Source organism: Camelina sativa, chromosome 5, assembly GCF_000633955.1.
Source record: "Camelina sativa cultivar DH55 chromosome 5, Cs, whole genome shotgun sequence".
In the NCBI taxonomy this organism is placed as follows: domain Eukaryota; kingdom Viridiplantae; phylum Streptophyta; class Magnoliopsida; order Brassicales; family Brassicaceae; genus Camelina; species Camelina sativa.
In genome coordinates this window covers 15,661,708-15,682,851 of record NC_025689.1, presented here as the reverse complement: position 1 = coordinate 15,682,851, position 21,144 = coordinate 15,661,708, and the positions used below count along the sequence as shown (strand labels likewise).

Here is a 21,144-nt window from a genome sequence, read left to right as displayed (position 1 = left end):
CCAAAAAAAAAAAAAAAAAAAAAAATCATATTTAGGTTTGATGAACAAAAGATAGAAAAAAATACAAAATATGTGAAGAGACTTGTTGGGGATTCCGGGGACACATATGCAAACACATACATTCATAAAGACATAACATGGATCTCATGGTTGATCTAATTTTCATTTACACCCATATATATGTCAAGCCTTCATTGTTTTGCCATCGTGATCAACGAATCAACGTCTTGATCAACATCTTCGTAGCAAAACTAACTTAGACTTGACTGTATAAAGCCACATACTAGACCTAGTTTCTTTATCTTGGTATGGTTATCTACATTTTTATCAAAACCTATACTTAAATCATCTCTTCTCCATCTAAACACACCTATTAACACATCCATTTCTCGACACCATCAAAAGGCCAAGGCTATACACAAAATACATACGTAAGAAACAAGCATAAAATATATCATCACTATTGATTTGTTCTAATCCATGATTTGATAAGTTGAAGAGGGATATATGCCCGAGATCTCAGTTCCATGACTTGTCGATCCGAACTGAATGTTGTTAAAGGTTTGGTCGCAAGAATGAGGCAGGCCAAGAGAAAGGGAGACGCCATTTCCAACCATTGTGTGATAGTTTTCAAACCCTCCATTGAAATGGATGAAGTTAGCTTGATTCATGTGTTGCTTCCTGAACCTTCCTATAGAGCAACTTGAGGATAAATTTGGCATAGGGGTTCCGTTTTCATTGAATCCTTGATAAAAGGTGGGTAAGATCGAGTTCGAAGATTCATCTGAAGTGGAATTATTGTAAGGTTGCTTAGAAGATGAACCGTTGGTACTATGTTCATTTGGGTTACTTCCTTTTCTGCTTTCTTCAATATTCATTTCTTCCAAATACAATTCCTCCACCATTGGCTTCCACACTCGAACTCGAGCATTTATGAACCAATTAGACACCTACATCCATTTTACACAAAATTTCATGAATAATTCCTTTTTTTTTGTTTTATTATTACTCATCAAAAGTGTACTCCATACAAAAACATATAAATGTAATTAGTAACTAGATGTTAAAAAATGTAATTAGTAACTTTACAAATAAACATTTCATTTTGTTTTACAAATCATCGCTATTATATTGATTAAGTTAAGTATAATAAACATATAAACATCATTTAATATATATATATATATATGAAAATCATCTATCTAATACTTTTACAATACTAATTTGGTTCACTTGATTTTTTTTAGAATTCTTGGGGGTTTTTAAGGACTAGCTAGAAAGTATACATATATGAACATCATCTATCTAATAATTTGGTTCACTTGATTTGTTTTTCAGAATTCTTGGGCTTTTCGGACTAGCTAGAAAAGAAAAGATAAAAGATAAGCTATTATCTTATTCAAAGTAATATTTTGATCAGCATAAAATTTGCTAGAATATATAATTTACCTATAGTTTTACGTGTTCTCGAGTCTCTTTGTTAGATGATGTTATGAAAATTGTATAGAAAATATGGGACATTTAACATTAACAAACAAAATTATGTTGTCACTCGTCAAACTTCTAATAATCAAAATCATTTACCTGACTCTTAGTAAGTCCAGTCTGTTTGGCAAGCATTACCTTATCCAAATCCCTCGGATATCTATACAAACCAAAACAAGAACCATTGATTCTTCCATAACCTTATTTATAGTTTCCTTTGTTTCAAGGTCCCATCATTCTAATATATCGACTATAATCGAAACAAAAACTAAAGATAGAACTAAACGTTACTTACGGATGAAGAAAATGCTCAAAGAGCCAAGCTCGTAGAATGGAAACAGCTTTTTCGGGCAAACCTCTTTGCGGTCTCCAAGCATTTGAATGGTGATGTGCCATCTTCCCCAAATGCATAAGCTGCTCGTCAGATTCCTTTTTCCCCAACAGCTTGTTTACGTGTTTGATTTGCAAACAAATCATGTCTCTTACAACACGAAACTTCTTTGATATTGTTTGTAACGCCGTATGTGTGTACGGGTTTGCTGAGCCTAAACCCGCTTCTTGCTCAAACGATGAGATTATAGTCTGCATTTGGTCATGGTATTGCTTGTATCTTTGTTCAACCTGTGTACATCTCCCAAATCAGTTACCAATCTTAATTTAAACGTTTACTTATCAACAAAATATACTTAACACTAGATCATTTTTTTTCGTCATGGCTTAACATGTATAGGAATTTTTTTCCCTTTCTCATGTAAAGGTTATTCTTTTAGTGAGCTACTAAATCTTCTTCTTCTTTTTTTNTTTTTTTTTTTTTTTTTTTTCTTTTTAGCCAAGAAAGTTCCGGACCTATTCCCATGTGCTCGGGACCAACCTTTGATGCCTAACAAAAGTCCGAAATATGTTAAACACTGTCTTTTTGTCAAGGTAAAAAAATCCACAATGGCCAACATAAAAACAGCGTGATGGATTGCACTTGAGTCCTAATCTCAACCTTAAATAAAAGTACATTCTTAGCATTTCTCACATAGTTGATGTTATACACTTAAAATTTCTTATATTGTTTTATGCCACACATATATCTATATAGGTAGGTACAAATGAATTACCTTTTCCACCATGGAGATGAGCTTTCCTCTCTTCATCTCCAACTCCTGGCGATAAGCCGCCACGCCAGGCTTATGGCCACCAACGATGTCCCCTTTTCCATAAATCGCTGACTCTTTACTCATTATTGATTCTTGTTTGGCGCCAGGGCTACCGTTTCCAACATTGACAATCTCATTGAGCAATTGTTGAGCAGCTCTCAAGTAGATCGGAGTCAAACCCCTGAAGACTTCTTCGTATGAATACGTAGAGACAGAAGAATTTACTTGTACTATATGATCTTCTACTTCATCTCGAGGTCCATGTTGTTGAGACCCAAAGCACAAGTTGTAGGAGTGATAGTTATGAGCATTAGTGGTTATCGTCGGCTCGGGGAATGGATTCAGATTCATCATAAAAAGATCAGAAGAGGGTTCTCTCATATTAGATTCTCCATGAAAGAAAGAAGCCATTTATTCTGAAGAATTAGCCACAAAAAAAAAAACATGGAATTCAAGAACAATCTCAAACTATAATATAAAACTGACCTGACGTTATCTCCTATAGCATAGGAAAGAAAAGGTAAACAAAAGATCATGAAATTAAAGATATGTGGCACATCAAGAAAACTAACTAACCCTTTTTTTAATATATAATAAGAAATGATATGATGAGCAGCAAGTTATGGGTGTGAGTTTCTCATTGTCTTCTTCAACGTGTCGTTCTCTCTGCTTGCGATGATCATCTAATACTGTTCTCTGCTTCAATGATCCGTCTGTCAACTAGAAAGACCAATAAGTCGCCTTTATAAATAAATTATGTGATTGGACTTTTCAGAAATGAGAAATATATACTTTTCTTCTTTTTTCTTTCTCATTGGACAACTAAACAGTGACACTCACGATTATTTGTCTTCTTTGTGATGGTGTTTCGAAGTTCAAAGTTTCTATTACAAAGATTATTTTTATCTTAGCTTACATAACATGATATATCCAAGGCATCTTAGGCATGAATCAGACGATTCACAATCACACCCAAGAGTTTATGCAAAAGAACCATAGAATAGTTTTAATATATAGCTTAATCATAAAGATTTCTTTATAACAATAAATATATTTTTCTTATATTTATATTACGTTGTATAAAGTGAAATCAGTTTTTTAAAAGTTGAAAACTAATGACTTGTTTATTTTATTTATTTATTTATTTTATTTTTTATTTTGTCAAGGACTAATGACTTGTTTATATGATTAGAAATCCGGATAAATATTGAAAAGTGTAGCTAGCATATTTTGTTTAAGCTCGACAATATATAGATCTACCAAGACAATCTAAGTATAAGTGTAGCTACCATGCCTTTATGTTTAGGATCATACTTGTACCATTTTCATTCGTTTTGCCATTTGTTTACTAAAGGTGAAATAAGATTATAATATATGGTCGTTGACGAAATGAGAGTATTATAGATGGTATTATCTTGTCATACGATGTACGCACGTTTAATACTTGGCAGCGCATGTATATGATCCCCTACATGAATAGCTTATTAGGTCAACATTTATTACTAGTTATATTAGTGTTATTGTTAATAAATCTACAACGAATCCATATATGTGTATAATTGAATGTATGTAGAAACTAAAAATATAATAGAAGTAAGAAGTGGGTCAGCAGAACCATAGAGATAGACAGATAGTTGAAGAACGAGGAAACGTCTACTTCCACTCCACACATCAAAAGTCTACTTTTTTTTGTATTTGAATAATAAATAACCATATTAGTTTGCGACAAGTCACTCTTTTCTTCTTTTCTACAACTAAACAACTAACTGTATTGCAGTGAGAAACATCTTATATAATATGAGAAAGTTTTTCACAACTTTAGATAAAGAGATGACATTTGGCGTGTTATCTATCTAACACATGTGTTCTTTTGTTGTTTGAACCTAATTAACTAAATTCATTTGTACTTTAGATTTAATTAACTACAGATCCATAAAACAAAAAACAATCTCTCAATATTTTTGTTTTCCTTCTTCAATAAGAACCAGTTGTAGGCCCTTTCTGATCTAAAGCCACCAATTATCAGTTTGTGATTTCATCATAAGAAAAAACTGATTATAGTTTATTTTGAAATTAGAAATATGAGTTTCAATCTTATGTATAATTCAGGGACAAAAATGGATTCTAAATTATGTATAAAATTTATTTCTGGGTTTCAATCTTATAAATGATTCATGGGCAACAATGAATTCTAGATTATGTTAGATTGTGGGATGTTTATGTGTTTCAAAATTCTCTTATAAATTCATAAACATTTGGCTCAAAATTAAAATTTGGGTTTTCATTCATTAGTTTATGGCCTTTTATCTTATATAATCTAATAGTGTGATGTTTTCCGTAAGTAATTTGATAATTGTTTACTCATTTATTTCTCATTAGATCTTACCAATTTCTTTCTAATAAAAGTAGAATTCCTTCCGTTTTCCTTAAAATTAGAAATTCAATCCCTAATTACTCTCCTTTTAAAACAATTTTTCAGTCATTATTATATAATTTCAGTCATTAGGTTCCTATGAATAATTATAGTATTTTATTTATACTTTGGACCTAAGTAACTACAGGCCTATAAAACAAAACAAAAAAACTCTCAATATTTATTTTTTCACTTCTTCAATAAGAACATGTTGTAAGTCCCTTCTGATCTAAAGCCACCATTTATCAGTTTGTGATTTCATCATAGGAAAAAACTGATTATAGTTTATTTTGAAATTATAAATATGGGTTTCAATCTTATGTATAATTGAGGAGCAAAAAAAGGATTCTAAATTATGTATAAAATTTATTCCTGAGTTTCAATCTTATAAATGATTCATGGGCAAGAGTGGATTCTAGATTATGTTAGATTTTGGGATGTTTTATGTGTTCTCAAAATTCTCTTATAAATTCATAAATTTTTGGTTCAAATTTTAAATTCTTGGTTTTCATTCCTTCTGAGTTTCTAGCCTTTAATCTTATATAATCTAATGGTGGGATGTTTTCCCCAAGTAATTGGATAATTGCTTACTCATTTATTTCCGATTAGATCTTACCAATTTATTTTCCATAAAAGTAGAATTCATTCCGTTTTCCATAAAATTAGAAATTCAATACATAATTACTCTCTTTATAAAATATTTTTTCTTTCATTATTATTTAAGTTTTCAGTCATTATTATTTAATTTCAGTCATTGGGTTCTTATAAATAATAATATTATTTTATATATCTTTCCAAATTTCAATAGGTATTCTTGAATAATTTAATTTTTTGCAAGTTATCATGTCTGTTGTTCGCATTAATATTACATAGTAAAAAATCATGTTAGAATGTTTGGCAAATTAATTTATTCACTAGAGTGTTTATGTACGTCTTTCCTATTCTCCATGGGCCGGTCCGACAATTTTGGATGCCATACACCAAAGTTTTTTTAAAAACTATTTGTATTATTGTAAATAAAATCATAAAAATAGTAACATAAAAACTTATTTTCATTATTTCCATATTATAGTTTGTTTTGCTTGCTCACATTTTTCTTTATATCTTCAATGTTTTCATGTTCATTTAAATATTTATACGGAAACAATTATAATATTGTCTAATAACTCATTATTGTTTTAAAACTTTTCGAATATGGAAACTTTTTATTAGAGTTTCAAATTTGTTTTTTAATAAAATTTTACTTTAAATCTCATTAACAACAAGTTTAACTAATAATAATCTAATGCTCATTCACCAACAATTCAAAAGATGAGATAGGTTTTTACATAAACCTAATAAACCTTGTTTCAGAATTGTTGTTGAACATGTTAGGTTTTGTTCATTTCTTATATTTAGAAACTTTTTTTTCTATCAACATTCATGTGGTAAAGCAGGCTAAAACTTCTTCTAATTAAACGATGCATATGAGTCTCTCCATTGTAAAATTAGTTTCTTATTAGTCTTCATGTTTAAGCAAAAAAACAAAAAAAAACGTATTAAACTATTATAAAAAAAAAATGAACAACAATCTCCAAATTACTATAATTGAATAACAATGTAAGCTAAATTTGTGGCTAGCACAGAATGACTTCTACGGGGGTGTATTGAAACCATGATTTTGGAAAATTTGATGGGATTTAGGAAATTTAGAATTTTGATAGATTTTAGGGAAGTTCATATGATTTTCTGTAAAATTCTTTCAAATCCCACCTAAAACCATGAGATTTAGATTTCTGTATTTTTAACTAGACAAATCCTCCATAATCCTCCAGAATCCTAAAAATTGTTAAAATCCTAATCCACAAAATTGTTTTGAATAACCGTGGATTTTAAAGTAGATTTTTAAATCATCAGTTCAATAACAAAGGATTTTAATGGATTTTAAAGTAGATTTTTAAATCATCAGTTCAATAACAGTGGATTTTAAAATTCATGATTGAATAACACAGAATTTGTAAATTTCACCTAAATCACTTAAAATGTCAAGTTGAATACACCCCCGCTAGTATATAAGAAAGTAAAACTTTATCAGCCAGAAATAAATAAAGTTTCACTGCATGGCCCCTCTTTTTTGTTTCCAAAATTTCTTCCATTTACCTTTTTTAGTTTGTAAATAAAAATACTACATATATATTAACAAAAGATTATGGGCGTAGATTCGTAAATTTTCTCAAACCTGGGGTTACTCTGTTATGTAATATATTATATATACACTATTGTAAGTTAGGCAAAGCACCAATCCATACTTAAACGACATATTCACCTTGTAACCAATAATATAAAATCCCGAATTTATTCCTATATTACTCGACCTTGTTTACTCTTTGATGAATATGTGGAGATATTTCCGTTGTTGTACCTTTTCTCATGTATTTTTTCTTTGATGATACCAGTACTGTTACTTGCCTCAAAATGCATTCCAATTTCACGACTCTCTTTGTAATAATCTGGATCTTACATTTGGGACATGTAAATCTTTTGTTTACATGGGATCTGCTTGAAGATCAGATGTGTTAATGTAAAAAAAATTCTTAAACTTGAATAATATGCATGGCTTGGAACATCAAAGTAGGTATACGTACGTATATATGGTTAAAGACGTTTTGGAAATTATTATATTAAATATCAACAGAACTGATGAGCGCCTCAACATTTTCTCCTATTCAATGTGAGAATTATTATAGAGTTTGGTGGATTGAGACTATGTATGAGAGACCCAATCGTGTCGGTCGGATCCAAGTTGCGCACATTCATCACCGTTCAATTTAACTTTATTACAATAGTAGTGTTTTTTTTAGATTGATCAAGTACAATGCGTTTTTTTTTTTTTTTAATTTTATAAACCCTATCGGCTGATCCGGTCTACCTCGATAGAAATGCACCGAAATGTTTTAGAGTGGACTTTTCTCCAAAGGGCCACCATACTATCTGTCCCGAGTTTGGAATGCTTTCCGACTAATGTCAAGGGTAGTCAGGCCGTCTGTATTTCTGACTACCTGGTAAACCAATTGGGCCAAGGCCCAACTGACAGACTTCCCACACAACCATGATTTTTGTTTACACGGTGGATTGAACCTAGGTAGGTTAGTTCCTTCCAACATTTCCCCAATTCTTCCTTACCACTGGACCACAGCTGTGCGGAAGTACAATGCGTTATTGTTGCAAAAAGAGAGAATATAGTGCGTTATTGCTATATGCATGTATTTGTGTCAATTCACAATTCTTCACTAGAGTATGTAAAGGTAAAAACAAAATAATAAAAAGACCAATGCATGCAGTAGAACTTTGGAAAAAGAGTGTTGTAAAGGGTAGTTAGGACTGAGGAAAAAAACTAAAAGAACTTAAAAAAAAAAAGAATAGAAACAAATTGTATATATTTAAACCGAAACTTTCACAATTAAATACTACTATTTATTATTTTATTAATTACTTTTTAGATAAGTTACTAATTATTTATTGTACAAAATGCTCTTAGCATAAAGTTATATTCATTGTACAAAATATTTCGGATAAAACAAATTTCTTTTCATTAAAAAATACAGAAAACTCAATATAGTATATAAAATTTTAGTCCATTTGATAACTTACTGATGTGAAAGTTTCGGATCTCTGACCTATGAGATGATATTTGTGGATGGTCCACAAAATATAGCACCTAAACCTCAACTTTAGACACGATAACATTGAAAACATATCCTGTTGATTATATTGATGGGATATTAAGAGGGGATGACAAGGAGAGTCCACTACGGTATTGAAAAAGTTGGGTTAGCAAGTTAGCATGAATTAATCCAAAGCCAAGTTGGAATAAGAGAACGACAAGTGTATTATTTACTTTGTCAAAACCATCATAACTGATCAACGACCATCATTAAAACGCTAAGAGTGAGTTATAAAGCTAATTAAAGCTTAGATTACTAAAAGCCATTATAGAGCAACGTAAAATATAAAGTGGAAAAGAAGTAGGTCTTTAAAAAAGTAGTCATCTCGTGTGCCTGCATTATCATGCAACTTCTAATCTTAGATAGCCATTATGGAAACAACTCATTAGTCATTACTTTGTCATTTTACAAGGAACTTTTGCTTATTGACTTATGGTTACTTAATGATGTTTAGGAGATTGATTTTTTTTTTTTTTAATATAATCGGCTGTCTTTAATTTGCAAAACTTGAATATGCGCAATCGTTGAATAATACTTTAATTAATATATATAAAAGAGAAAAAATATATGAAAACTTGGCAGTCTAATCAAAATGACAAAAATATACAATTTCAAAACAAAGAGGCTTACTAAACGGGATATGAAATCTCCCGTTTAGAAATATACATAGTGAAATTGATCATCGAAACCTAAATTACAACAGTGAGGTATAAGAGAAATATATAATGACATTAGGTCATCGAAACCAAGATTAATATTCCACCAAACTGGAGAAGGTGAACAACCCAGTAAAGAGATACGTATTTCTAATTAGTTCCAAAATTTGAAGTTGAGACTCTTGATGCGTCGAGGGAGATATAGTTGGCATAGAGCAAAATAATGTTTTCAATTTTAAGTGAACAGGTGATATATAGACTCTCTTTATCATTTTGCCTCTACTAATATTTTATTGTCGTTTGACTTTTAATATAGTCAATTTCATACTTATGGTTAGCTCTTAGTTATTTATTTACAGAATCATCCACTTGACAAAATTCTTGAGAGGCTCTTTGCTTCTATAAATGTCAAACTTAAAATAATAGAAACCTCTGACTACTTAAAGGATGATTGTCTTGCTAGTTAATTGCTAGCGCTGTTAGAGTCGACTTGAGGGTCCAAAACAGTATGGCATTGTGCTTCCCCTGTCAAATGTCAGGGATTCAAAGACTTGTTAGATTCTGAAGTTGGTTGTGACATAGCTTTCCAAGTCGGAGTTGAAACATACGAAGCTCATAAACTGATTCTTGCGGCACGTTCCCTAGTTATTAGAGCTCAATTTTTTGGACGAATTGGGAATAACAATGTGGATAAAATAATTATTTTCAAAGTAATATTTTCTCAATTTTTGTTCAACATTACAATTTTAGTACTTGGTTGTACATGCAACTACAATTCTGCTAACTCTGGATCTTGAAATTTTGTAGGATATGCCTAGCTTCATCTACCGTTGTACTTCCTGATGTGCATGAAATTACTGGTCAACTTGTGCCAGTTCGTTCACGAACATGATTAAACATCTCTTGGCAGCTGCTGATGACCTCTATGACCTTGCAAGGTTAAACATATAATGTGAAGTTCTGCTATGCCAATAATTCGATGTTAATAACGCAATGTGGCAACAACACTTGCGCTGGCTGAACATCACGAATTCTTACAGCTCAAATCATTTTGCATAAAATTAGTTGCATCTCTACCCAATTTGGGAGGTAGTGTTGCATATATTTTAAGGTTTTTCAGTATCCACTTTAATTTATATGCCTATATATAGACTCTCTTGCATATTTTTCATGTTTTCTTGCTTTAATTGCAACATTGTTATCATGTGATGATATTGTAGAATGCATAGGTCTTGCATTGGATTTGTTTTTCTTTAAACGTGTTGTGCCGCCATGGAGATTGTTCTAATCAACCTACAACTTATGCTATACCTTGACATTAGAAAAATGGCGATTGTAATTTTGTAATTGAGAGAACAAGTTTATCTAACTGTATATAATCCACTAATACATTTATTTTTAAATATTCCAAATCATATCTAAACCTTATATGAATGATCATCTGCCTTTTTTTACCTATAACTTATCTTGATAGTACACTTATTTAACATTCTTGTTCTTATGTTCGATTTGTATATAGGAGACTCGATGCTTGATTAGACGACTTGAGGTTTTATCTTTTATCATCCTCAACTAGCAAGGTGCGATAAACAGTTACCTTAATTCTTTTTTATTGACAATTGATATATTATTGTTTTTATGGTTTTTAACCATGATAGAAATATGTTTTTAGAGTCTTTGATTTGTTTTTAGAATCTTTTTGAGTCTTTGTAGGACTAGATACAATTTGGCAAATATAGGAGCTTTGAGGCTGAAGCAAAAAACTTACAGACAATCTCATATAATGGTGTCGATCGACATCTCATTGGTGTCGCTCGACACTCTTTGCGAAACAAGAAGAAACTCAAGTTTTGAAAATTTACAAAATTGCTCTAAAGTTTTTTCTAATTGCAACATTAGTTTCCGATGTATTTTAAGACATATAGATATATATGTATATATTTACATTTTAGGTTTTAGAAACCCTTATGCTTTAATTTTTGCTGCAACCTTAGGTTTTAGAATCATTAACTTATTTGAAGGTTTGAACCCAAAATGAATTTCTTGCTTTGACATTTTTTTTTAAATAATTCTCATGATGATATAATATTAAGTTAAGACCATCATTATTGTTCCCTTATAAATTTCTCACAGCATGACATTTTCTGATTTCTTGTTAACTGTAAAACAAAAGCTATGTTGGTGTGCTTTATATAGTTGAGTATGGAAAGTATGCCATGAAACCTCCGTAATACATTCACGGGCCTTGCCCAATAAACATAAATTCAAAATAGTAGCCCACAACTCTACAATATACTGCACGTTAGCATAAAAAGACAATGAGGTACACATTTGGTGCTAGTGTATTGTGTATGACAGCATCTTGTCCATTCGTTACATACAATGGTCATAAATTAAGCGACTTTACATAAGACGTCTAATTTAGTCAGAATCATCATTCGCCTATTAACTTTTGCATAGAGTCAATATTGTCAAGCGTTTGGTATTATTAACTCTTTGGTGGATATATGGGTCTGAGGGTCTCCTTAGCATTTTTCTGCGCATTGTACATATGAAAACTATAATAGAAAACTTCGTATTTCACACTTTCATGGACGAATCATTTGACGTGACAAAATATTCTAGAAAAGCTTGAACTGGTTGATGAGTAAAAACCACATTCCATTTGGGTTCATTTCACTAGATGGTGATTACCCTATGTATGTGATACAATAGAGCGTTATTAGATGGAATTATTATATTTCAGTTCCAAATTTCGATTAACAAAAAATATTCTATAATATTAAATTTAATATAGTATTTGAATCTTATATAATTAGTTTAGTTCAAATTTCGATTTTAGTCATATAATTTAATTTCAGAAAATTAATATTTACATCAGTTTTTCGGTTTGAATCCAGAATTGGTTTTTGGTATATATAAAAAAGTGAATCACTAAAAGACTAAAATCATATTTAAAAAAACGGTTCAATTGTTTTTTTTTTTCGTTTAATTTGAATATTGTCTGATCAAACACCTCTCTACTCTCTAGTTAACATTTAACCAAAAAAGCACACAGGCAATAAGCTTCCATGGGGGAATCTTGATATGCTGACTCCTCATTCCTCACTAGTCACTCCTGTAAGAAAGTGTGACAATATTACTGACATGTATGACAGCAAACAGAAGAAAACAATGTAGAATTAATATACTAGTGACTGACTGCTTTAATAGTTCATTACTAGTTAACAAAGAATTGAGAAACACAAAACGTTAACAGTTCATTAACCAAAATATATATACATCAAAATAACGTGAATAGAGCAATTTTGAAATAAGTCTTTGAGTGTAAAATTTGTAAGGAAAGGCATAATTCCATTGATAGAGATTGTTACAGTATATATAGTCATTTACATAAGGGTTTTGTACAATCATAATTACACATATATCCTCTGTTTTACTTCTCTTCTCTATACGCCTCCTCAAGATGGAGACAATTTCTTGACTCCAATCTTGAAGTTCAAGTCCACAAACCGTGGGGGTGGTAGCGGTTTGGTGAGAGCATCAGCAAGCTGGTCATCTCCTGAAATATGAGCCACCCTGAGTGTGCCGGATTGGATGTTTTCCCGAACAAAATGGTAGTCTATGGCAACATATTTCATCTTAGAGTGGAAAACCGGGTTGGCACAAAGATAAGTTGCTCCGATGTTGTCGCAATAGATTATTGGCGCCAGTGGTAGATCAATTCTCAATTCTTTCAAAAGTGAACAGATCCATTTAAGCTCCGATGCGGTGTTGGCAACGGCTCTGTATTCCGCCTCTGTGGAAGAGCGAGAGACACTTCTCTGTTTCTTGGAAGACCATGACACAGGACTACCACCAAAGTAGATGATGTAAGCGTTGGTGGAAACATAATTGGCCTTGTCACGTCCCCAATCCGCATCAGAGAAAGCATGTATGGTGAGAGGTGCATCACGACGCAGGAAAATACCATGGGACCGTGTTCCCGCAAGGTATCGTAGGACTCTCTTCACGGCCTGCCAATGTGCATTTGTAGATCGATGCATAAACTGTGAAAGCCGGTTCACAGAGAATGCAATGTCGGGTCGTGTAAAGGCTAGGTACTGCAAGCTTCCCACAACCATGCGGTATTCTTTTGCATCTGCTAGAGGTGTACCAAAGAGAACCGTGAGCTGCGAGGATGAAGACATTTGCGTGGGAACAGGTTTAGCATCCTGCATCTTGGTTTTGACCAAAAATCCGTAATATACATCCGTTGCATCAAATGGAGACCAGAGGACGTGCGTGTTGCTTCTATTCCCAGAAAATAGCTCAAAGGACCAAGGTCTTTTAGAGAAAAACGATGAGCGAGAGAGGAATTGAAAGCACTAACCAGCGAAGCAGGACCCGTGATAATGATATCGTCTACGTACACCAAAACATAAACATGAGAGGTGCCATGTTTATAGACGAACAAGCTATTATCCCCGACCGACGTCTTGTAACCAGATTTAAGCAAGAAGTGACGCAGTTCTTGGTACCAAGCACGTGGTGCCTGTTTCAACCCATAGAGAGCCTTCCGTAATCTGCAGACGTGATGAGCACGGTCTCGATCAACAAACCCGGGAGGCTGTGAGACATACACCTCGTCATGTAGAGTGCCTTGTAGGAAGGCATTATTGATATCAACCTGATGAATTACCCAATTCTTCTTCACAGCAATCTCCAAAACAAGTCTAATTGTTGTTGATTTAATCACTGGACTGAACGTTTCGGAATAGTCAATCCCATATTGCTGGTTGAATCCTCGTGCAACGAGACGAGCTTTGTACTTAGCAATAGATCCATCCGAATGATACTTAAGAGTGAATATCCACTTACAGGTTATAACATTCCGATTCGGAGCCGGAGGCGTGAGATCCCAAGAGTGTTCGCGGAGCTGAGCATTGATTTCCTCAACCATCGCAGCTCGCCAATGCGGATCACGAAGTGCTTCAGCCACCGTTGTTGGAATCGATGGGGTCGATGTAGCAACCAGACTAAACTTGTTGTTAGGCTTATGAATATTATTCTTGGACCGTGTCTGCATAGAGTGGCATGGTCATTGTACAGGCGGTGTAGGTTTCAAAGCAACAACCGGAGCAGAGGTCTCAGAGGCGACCCGTTCAGATGAAGAGGATGACAACGATCCCGTGGAAGGGGTCGATGGAGTTGTTGGGTCTGAACGTGGTGGACTCGGAGATGGGCTTGGAGATGGAGAATCAGTTGTTGGGCCTGGAGATGTTATTGAGGGAGGCCCATCATGAGCCCGTTTCGAACTGGTCTCATGAGCCAAATCGGGGGAGGCAGACGACGATGAGGAAGTCGATGACGACGATTGTGATGACGAAGCCGGTGAAGACGACGACGGGTGAGTGATAAGCTCAAATTAATCCCTAGAGTTACTCTCTCAACCAAGAGATCACTGCAGTACTTAGGGGTCGAATCCACAGAGACTCAAGATCAAACACAATAGATTATAGAGTTTTGTAAATTACGCTAAACAAGTTAAATTGAATTAAAATTAAAGCAATGCAAATATTTAAAAGAAAGTGTTGTAAATCCAGAAAATCAAAAGAGTTAAGCCTAGGGAATTTCTCAGGAAATTATGAAATATTAAATCAGATAAATTAATTAAGGTTCAAGCAATAAAGATCAGATCTAGAACTCTAAACTTTTGGTAAATTAAATCAGTTCTCACTACAAATAATATCTAAATTTAAAACCAGAAATCTAAATCTCTTTGTAAAATTCTAAGTTAAAAATCAGCTTTAAGAACAGGTTTAGATAAGTTCACAGAATTGAAAATTCAAATCTCTTTGTAAGAAACAATTCTGTTCATCAACGGTTTAATCAGGAAAATAATTATATTCTCATATCAATTTATTTCCCTAAGATAACAATTCTAGGTGATCAATCAAGAATTATTGTGAAGAACAACCAAGAATGAAGATCATAAAAGATTAAGAACCCTAAAAATCACAGATCTAATAAATTATAAAGACCCTATGAAAAACCCTAAACCTAACAAGTAAATTACTCAGACATGTTAAATAAAGCACAAATCATAATTCTGAATAACTTGCAATAGATATTAAAAGTAAAAGAGGGAGTTCAAGAAATCTTCTCTCTACAAAGAATTCAGATCTATCTCTCCCAAAAGCTCTCAATATCCTTTCTCTCAAAAACTGCTAGAAAATAACTTAAGGGTTTTTAAAACCCAAAAACAATATATATACATCCTAAAATACGTCCAGAGGCTTATGTTGCAATTATAGAAGACTTTGGGCAAATTTGTAAAACTTCCAATTTCTTGTTCTCTCGTCGGGTAAATAGAAGCGTCGATCGATGCTCCTTTGTGTGGTGTCGATCGATGCCAGGTCTCTGATCCAACTCCAACTTGATTTCCTTCGGTAAAATGCTCCAAAATGATCCAAATTGTTCCATATTGCTCCATCCATGCCAAATTCCTAGATAACCTGTAAAGACTCAAAAACAACCTAGAAACAAATCAAAAGACTCAAAAAGCACATTTATATCATGGTTAAAAACCGTAAAAACCATGATATATCAGTGAGGATCATTGCACGGGGGGAGAGCGAAGGCGAGACCGGAGATGACACCTATGACACCGGGATCGAAGTCGATGGAGAATGAGACATAGACGAGATCGACGGTGAAGAAGCAGGGGTGGTCACTTTAATCTCAGCGAACGGAAAACGCGTCTCAACAAACTGTACGTGGCGAGATGTGTAGAGTCTCTCATTGACAACATCAAAGCATAAGTAGGCGCTTTGTGTTAAGGAGTATCCAAGAAACACACATGGAGCAGAACGAGGCTCGAGTTTGTTGTGGCGATAGGGTCGGAGCCAAGGATAACACACACAGCCAAACACCTTCAGTTTGAGATAATTGGGTTGCGTTTGAAACAGCTTGTGATATGGAGAATCACCGCCAAGCACGTCCGTTGGAAGACGATTAATGAGGTATACCACTGTTCAAACGCATACGGCCAGTAGCTTGATGGAACAAAGGCGTGGCTAAGCATGGACAAACCCGTTTCGACAATATGTCGATGTTTCCGCTCCGAGATACCATTATGCTCAGGAGTATGTGGCGGTGTTGTGAAATGAGAGATACCATATGATGCCAGAAACGACCGGAGAGCAATAAACTCACCACCATTATCAGAATATAAGGTACGTATCCGCGTTTGAAACCGATTCTCGACCAATGCCTTAAAGGCAATGAAAACATCTTTGACTTGGGACTTGAGTTTTAAGGGATAAAGCCATGTGTATCGGGTAAAGTGATCAACTAAAACAAGATAATACTTGAAATTTTCTGAGGATGCGATGGGTGAGGACCAAACATTAGTATAAACATATTCAAGTGGTTTCGTGGACAACATTGTGTTTGATGAAAATGGAAGCTTGTGACTCTTATTAAGAAGACAATCAGAACAAGATAATTGTTTTTGTGAAGAAGAAGTAAGAGGTAATGAAAATTGAGAAACAAGAGTGTTTAAAATGGGTAAAGACGGATGCCCAAGTCGTAGATGCCAAGAAGAGAGGTCGGTTTTTGGTGAGAGTGATGCGGAGAGGACATTAATGGTATCGTTGTTAACCGGCCACTCATACAACCCGTTCCTAGTTCTGCCTTGGAGTAACCGGACCCCCGTGCTCAGATCCCTCACCTGAAAATAAGCAGGATAGAATTCCACAAAAACCTTATGAGCATTACACAACCGATACACCGAAATAAGATTCTTGCAAAGATCAGGAACATAAAGAACATCTTTCAAAGCAAGAGAACGAGAGGGTGTAGGGAGTAAGACGGAACCCGTATGAGTGATCTTTAGACCGGAGCCATCAGCAATTTGAACCTCTTCACCACCAGAGTACGACTGATGGAGAGAGAGGTTGGACAAATCCGATGTAAGGTGATGTGTAGCACCACTGTCCATCACTCAGTTGACCGGATTGAATGACGGAATGGCAGCAACATTAGCATGAGGACTCCCTTGGGAACCCAGAGAAGGGGTGTAGTTACCACCCGATGGTTGGAAACCACATGTGGAGGCCGGCAACTGGGAACACCGGCGTGCACTGTGACCAAATACGCCGCATAACTGACAGCAGCCCTGATATCCTCTACCGTGACCACCACGCGACGAGGAGGAAGAAGATCCGCGAGAAGAATAGCGAGGTGCACGTGAGTTGTTGTTGGACTGGCTATAGGACTTGTTGAAAACAGCATTGGCCGTGACAGGAACAACAGAGGGAACCGAAGCTTGAGATTGAAGCTTGAGCTCATAATTGATAAGCTTCTCATGAATGGCGGGCATGGTGGGTGGAGAATCACGTCCCTCAATCTGATCAACAATAGGCTTATAATCCTCCGGAAGACCACCAAGCAAATATTCAATTTGTTCCTCATGCTTGTAAGGCTTGCCCAACGTTGCAAGCTTATCAAAGCGAGAAACGAGACCTTGAACGTATTCATCGATAGTTTTGGTACCTTTACGCCACAACTTGATCTGTTCCCGAAGTTGCTTGATGTGTCCCAGGTTGGTTTCGCATAGGTGGAAAAAAGAAGAGTCCAGATCTCCTTGGTGGTAGAAGCTTTGGAGAGGATGGGTTGGATCTCAACAGAGATCGCACCAAGGAGACTAGCCACAATAAGTTGATCTTGACGTTGCCAAAGATCATGATCGGGATTTGGAATGGTGGTGCCAGCACGGAGAATAGTGGAAGCAGGAGCCACCGTAGCACCGTCGAGATAGCCTGCAAGACCGTACCCGGCGAGCAAGGCTCGGATCTGACGACTCCACATTAAGAAGTTGGAGGCAGTGAGTTTGGTAACATTCGACATGTTAACATGGTGAAGTTGAGTTGCAGAAGCCGTGTTGATGATAGCAGAAGTATTCTCAGCCATGGTAAGAAGAAATCTTGAAGAACAAGAAGATGAAGAGAAGCGGCGAGAGCAAACACGAGAGGAGAGAAAAAAAAAATTTTAGGTCAGGACTTTACTGCTCTGATACCATGTAAGGAAAGGCATAATTCTATTGATAGAGATTGTTACAGTATATATAGTTATCTACATAAGGGTTATGTACAATCATAATTACACATATATCCTCTGTTTTACTTCTCTTCTCTATAAAATTGACATATTATTATAACAAGAAGGCACTAGTAATGGTGAGCTTTCAGCCATTTGCTCCTCCAGTCCCTTGGTTCATATCAGTGTGGTTTTTACAACATATACCGGATATCATAGACATCTGAATCAAGTGTAAAACATATAATTCAAAAAAAAAAAAAAAAAATCATAGTGGGGAGGAAAATGATAATGAATGGACACAACGAGCATAAATGCTAGTTCTTTACAAGTTTTGTGGTTAATATGACATTTTCAAGTACAGGAAAACTATTGGAAACGGCAGATTTATTATATAGGTTCTACCATATCTGAGAGAGTCGATTTACATGCAAATATTATTGAAATTACAAGTTTATATATATAGCACCGAATGGCTTGTAATCTCTCACTGACTTTGCATCCTCATGCCTGGATAGGAAAAGATAGTTGATAATCTTCTGAGGCATGGACCGTGTAAGAAAAAGGATTGTAACGCAATAGTGAGGTAGCCAATCATTGTCCAAACTTATTGATATGACTTGGTGGGTGGTGTAGACATTTTTTCTAGGAGATTTATTGGATGTCACTAAGAATATTGTCGATTTGATGCTTCTATATATAAAAGATTTGTATCATGTTCTTTTGAAAATCGTTACAACAAGTAGTAGCGACATAAATATAAAGGAAAAGAATGAGAGATGAGTGAGGGAGTTGTTGCTAGATCCAGCGAGAAACAAAGCCATTGATGTTCCGGCTAGACTTCTGGTGACGAAGACTGGACCACAGTTATTGTGTCTGTAAAAGGATCCTTAAACAATTTCACCTGCTCCTCTGCAGGATATTGTTTCACATGATCATTTACTTAATTCTATTTTGTTTTAAAGTTATTTTCTACATATTTTCTATATTTAATCAGATTTATACATGAAAAATATAATTTATATTTGGAGTCGAAGATGAGTCTAATCATACAAGTTGTAACTATATATCTGGATCTAATTTATTAACTACATAATAGCACACATAAAAATGAACACAAATTAACAGCAAAAATCAGTCAATTAATTTTTTTGAACATCCAAAAATCAAGAATTTTAAGAGTATTTAGCATTGTCACTAATTTTGTTTTGGATAATGTATTTTTGATACCAAGATGCATGAACATCTATGAAATGTTTTCCCGTTGTGATGTCTAAACCAGACGTCTCTATTTTTGTTGGTTGCATGAACACTTTGACGGTATTAACTTTTTTTAATTGCTTTTCGATCATATTTTTATCCATTCTTTTTACCATAATTTGGTGATAACCTTGACGTAAAGTTTTTTATATGTTAGTAACTCCAACATAAAATTATGAATGAGTTGTTAAATGCTCTATGAATTTTTTTAATACTATAAAAATGAGAAATACAGACGTCAAACTAAAGCACCAAAATGATTGTGTTTTATTTCTATTTACGATTTAACATTATAAATATTTTGAAACTTTTTATTCACCTTTTCAAAGTTTATGTTCAGGTTTAAATGACACATCAAATGTATTTAGATATTTTAGGTGGTATTTATATGGACTAACTTTTATATATAGAGCGTGCATGTTTCATAAACTCGATTATACAAATTTTCTTTTATGTAGGCATGTCGACTTAAATTACAACATCTCATTAAATAATTTACACAATTATCCAATATATATATATATATATATATATATATAAGTAAAATAAGAGGACGATGTTGAATTTTTTTTTTTTTTTAACTAATGGCAAATACAAATAAGATGGAAGATGTAGATTGAATTTTGAAATGAAACAAAGGCAAAGCCAAAGGCTCTCATCATTCTTCATTATTCGCACTCTATTACACCACTCTACCCTACCCACTCTACCCACGTGGCATTCTTCCTCTCTCCAACCCTCCAACATCGATCATTCTATCATTCCTATACATGTCGGTATATTTTATCATTTCTCTACATTCTATTGTTTTCACAAATTATTACACCTCTATCGAATGTTTATAGCAAGTTTATCTCATACTTTTTTTTTTCCTTTGAATACTTGTGTCCACCTAGTATAAAACTGAAGATAGAACCAATATGGTCTACATTTTATGCTAAAATAACCGAATAAACACTTTGCCCAAAGAAAAACTGTATGTATAAGATAGAAAAGACTTTAGAATTATAAGAAAACCTTTTCTTATGTTATTGCTTAGAAAAATCTCCTATCAAAAACTAAACAATGTTTTGCTCTTTTCTTATATCATGATCACACCTCAATCATTGATATATATAGAGCTTAATCTCCTATTTTATTTGGACTAACTAACTCCTAATCCTTTAAGGAATTGTCCTAAGCCTCTCTTGTCCTTATCTTCCTTAGTAAGGATTGAGTTTTAAACTCTTGAAGTTTATCCAACATTTTCCCCCTTAAACTTCAAGTCTTCCTTCTTTACTTCATGAACTCCTATCAAGCTTCTCATTTCTGCAAACTTCACTCTAGCTAGTGCCTTAGTGAGGATGTCAGCCTTTTGTTCCACTCCTGGTACATGTTCCACACGGATGAGCTCCCTCTCA

The 21,144-nt window shown here is 34.1% G+C and overlaps 2 protein-coding genes and 1 pseudogene across 4 annotated transcripts; 1 reads left to right on the top strand and 2 right to left on the bottom strand.

Annotated features, from left to right (window-relative positions):
* Positions 103-3,327, bottom strand: LOC104787005 (BEL1-like homeodomain protein 5). Of its 3 annotated transcripts, none has more exons than XM_010512495.1 (5): positions 3,207-3,327; positions 2,592-3,046; positions 1,781-2,106; positions 1,585-1,645; positions 103-950 (listed from the first exon to the last, which is right to left on the bottom strand). In XM_010512495.1, the coding sequence occupies exons 2-5, from the start codon at positions 3,039-3,041 to the stop codon at positions 474-476; spliced, it is 1,314 nt and encodes a 437-aa protein (XP_010510797.1). In that variant the 5' UTR covers positions 3,042-3,046; positions 3,207-3,327; the 3' UTR covers positions 103-473. The 3 variants fall into 3 exon arrangements, with proteins under 3 accessions (XP_010510797.1, XP_010510798.1, XP_010510795.1); XM_010512496.1 differs by lacking the exon at positions 3,207-3,327 and adding an exon at positions 3,117-3,180 and having other exon boundaries at positions 2,592-3,019; XM_010512493.2 differs by lacking the exon at positions 3,207-3,327 and having other exon boundaries at positions 2,592-3,196.
* Positions 7,962-10,942, top strand: LOC109132860 (annotated as a pseudogene).
* Positions 17,391-18,358, bottom strand: LOC104789284. Its single transcript, XM_010515009.1, has 2 exons — positions 17,942-18,358; positions 17,391-17,888 (listed from the first exon to the last, which is right to left on the bottom strand). Exons 1-2 carry the CDS (start codon positions 18,356-18,358, stop codon positions 17,391-17,393), a joined length of 915 nt encoding a protein of 304 aa, XP_010513311.1.

Bases quoted from the DNA above. Each gene is read 5' to 3' on its own strand.
- LOC104787005 (XM_010512495.1), bottom strand. From the start codon at position 3,041: ATGGCTTCTTTCTTTCATGGAGAATCTAATATGAGAGAACCCTCTTCT. The intron at 1,646-1,780 runs GTAAGTAACGTT...TGGTTTGTATAG, and splicing joins TTTGAGCATTTTCTTCATCC to ATATCCGAGGGATTTGGATA. The intron at 951-1,584 runs GTAAATGATTTT...AAATGGATGTAG, and splicing joins CTGGACTTACTAAGAGTCAG to GTGTCTAATTGGTTCATAAA.
- LOC104789284 (XM_010515009.1), bottom strand. From the start codon at position 18,358: ATGGCTGAGAATACTTCTGCTATCATCAACACGGCTTCTGCAACTCAA. The intron at 17,889-17,941 runs GTACCAAAACTA...CGCTTTGATAAG, and splicing joins GATCAAGTTGTGGCGTAAAG to CTTGCAACGTTGGGCAAGCC.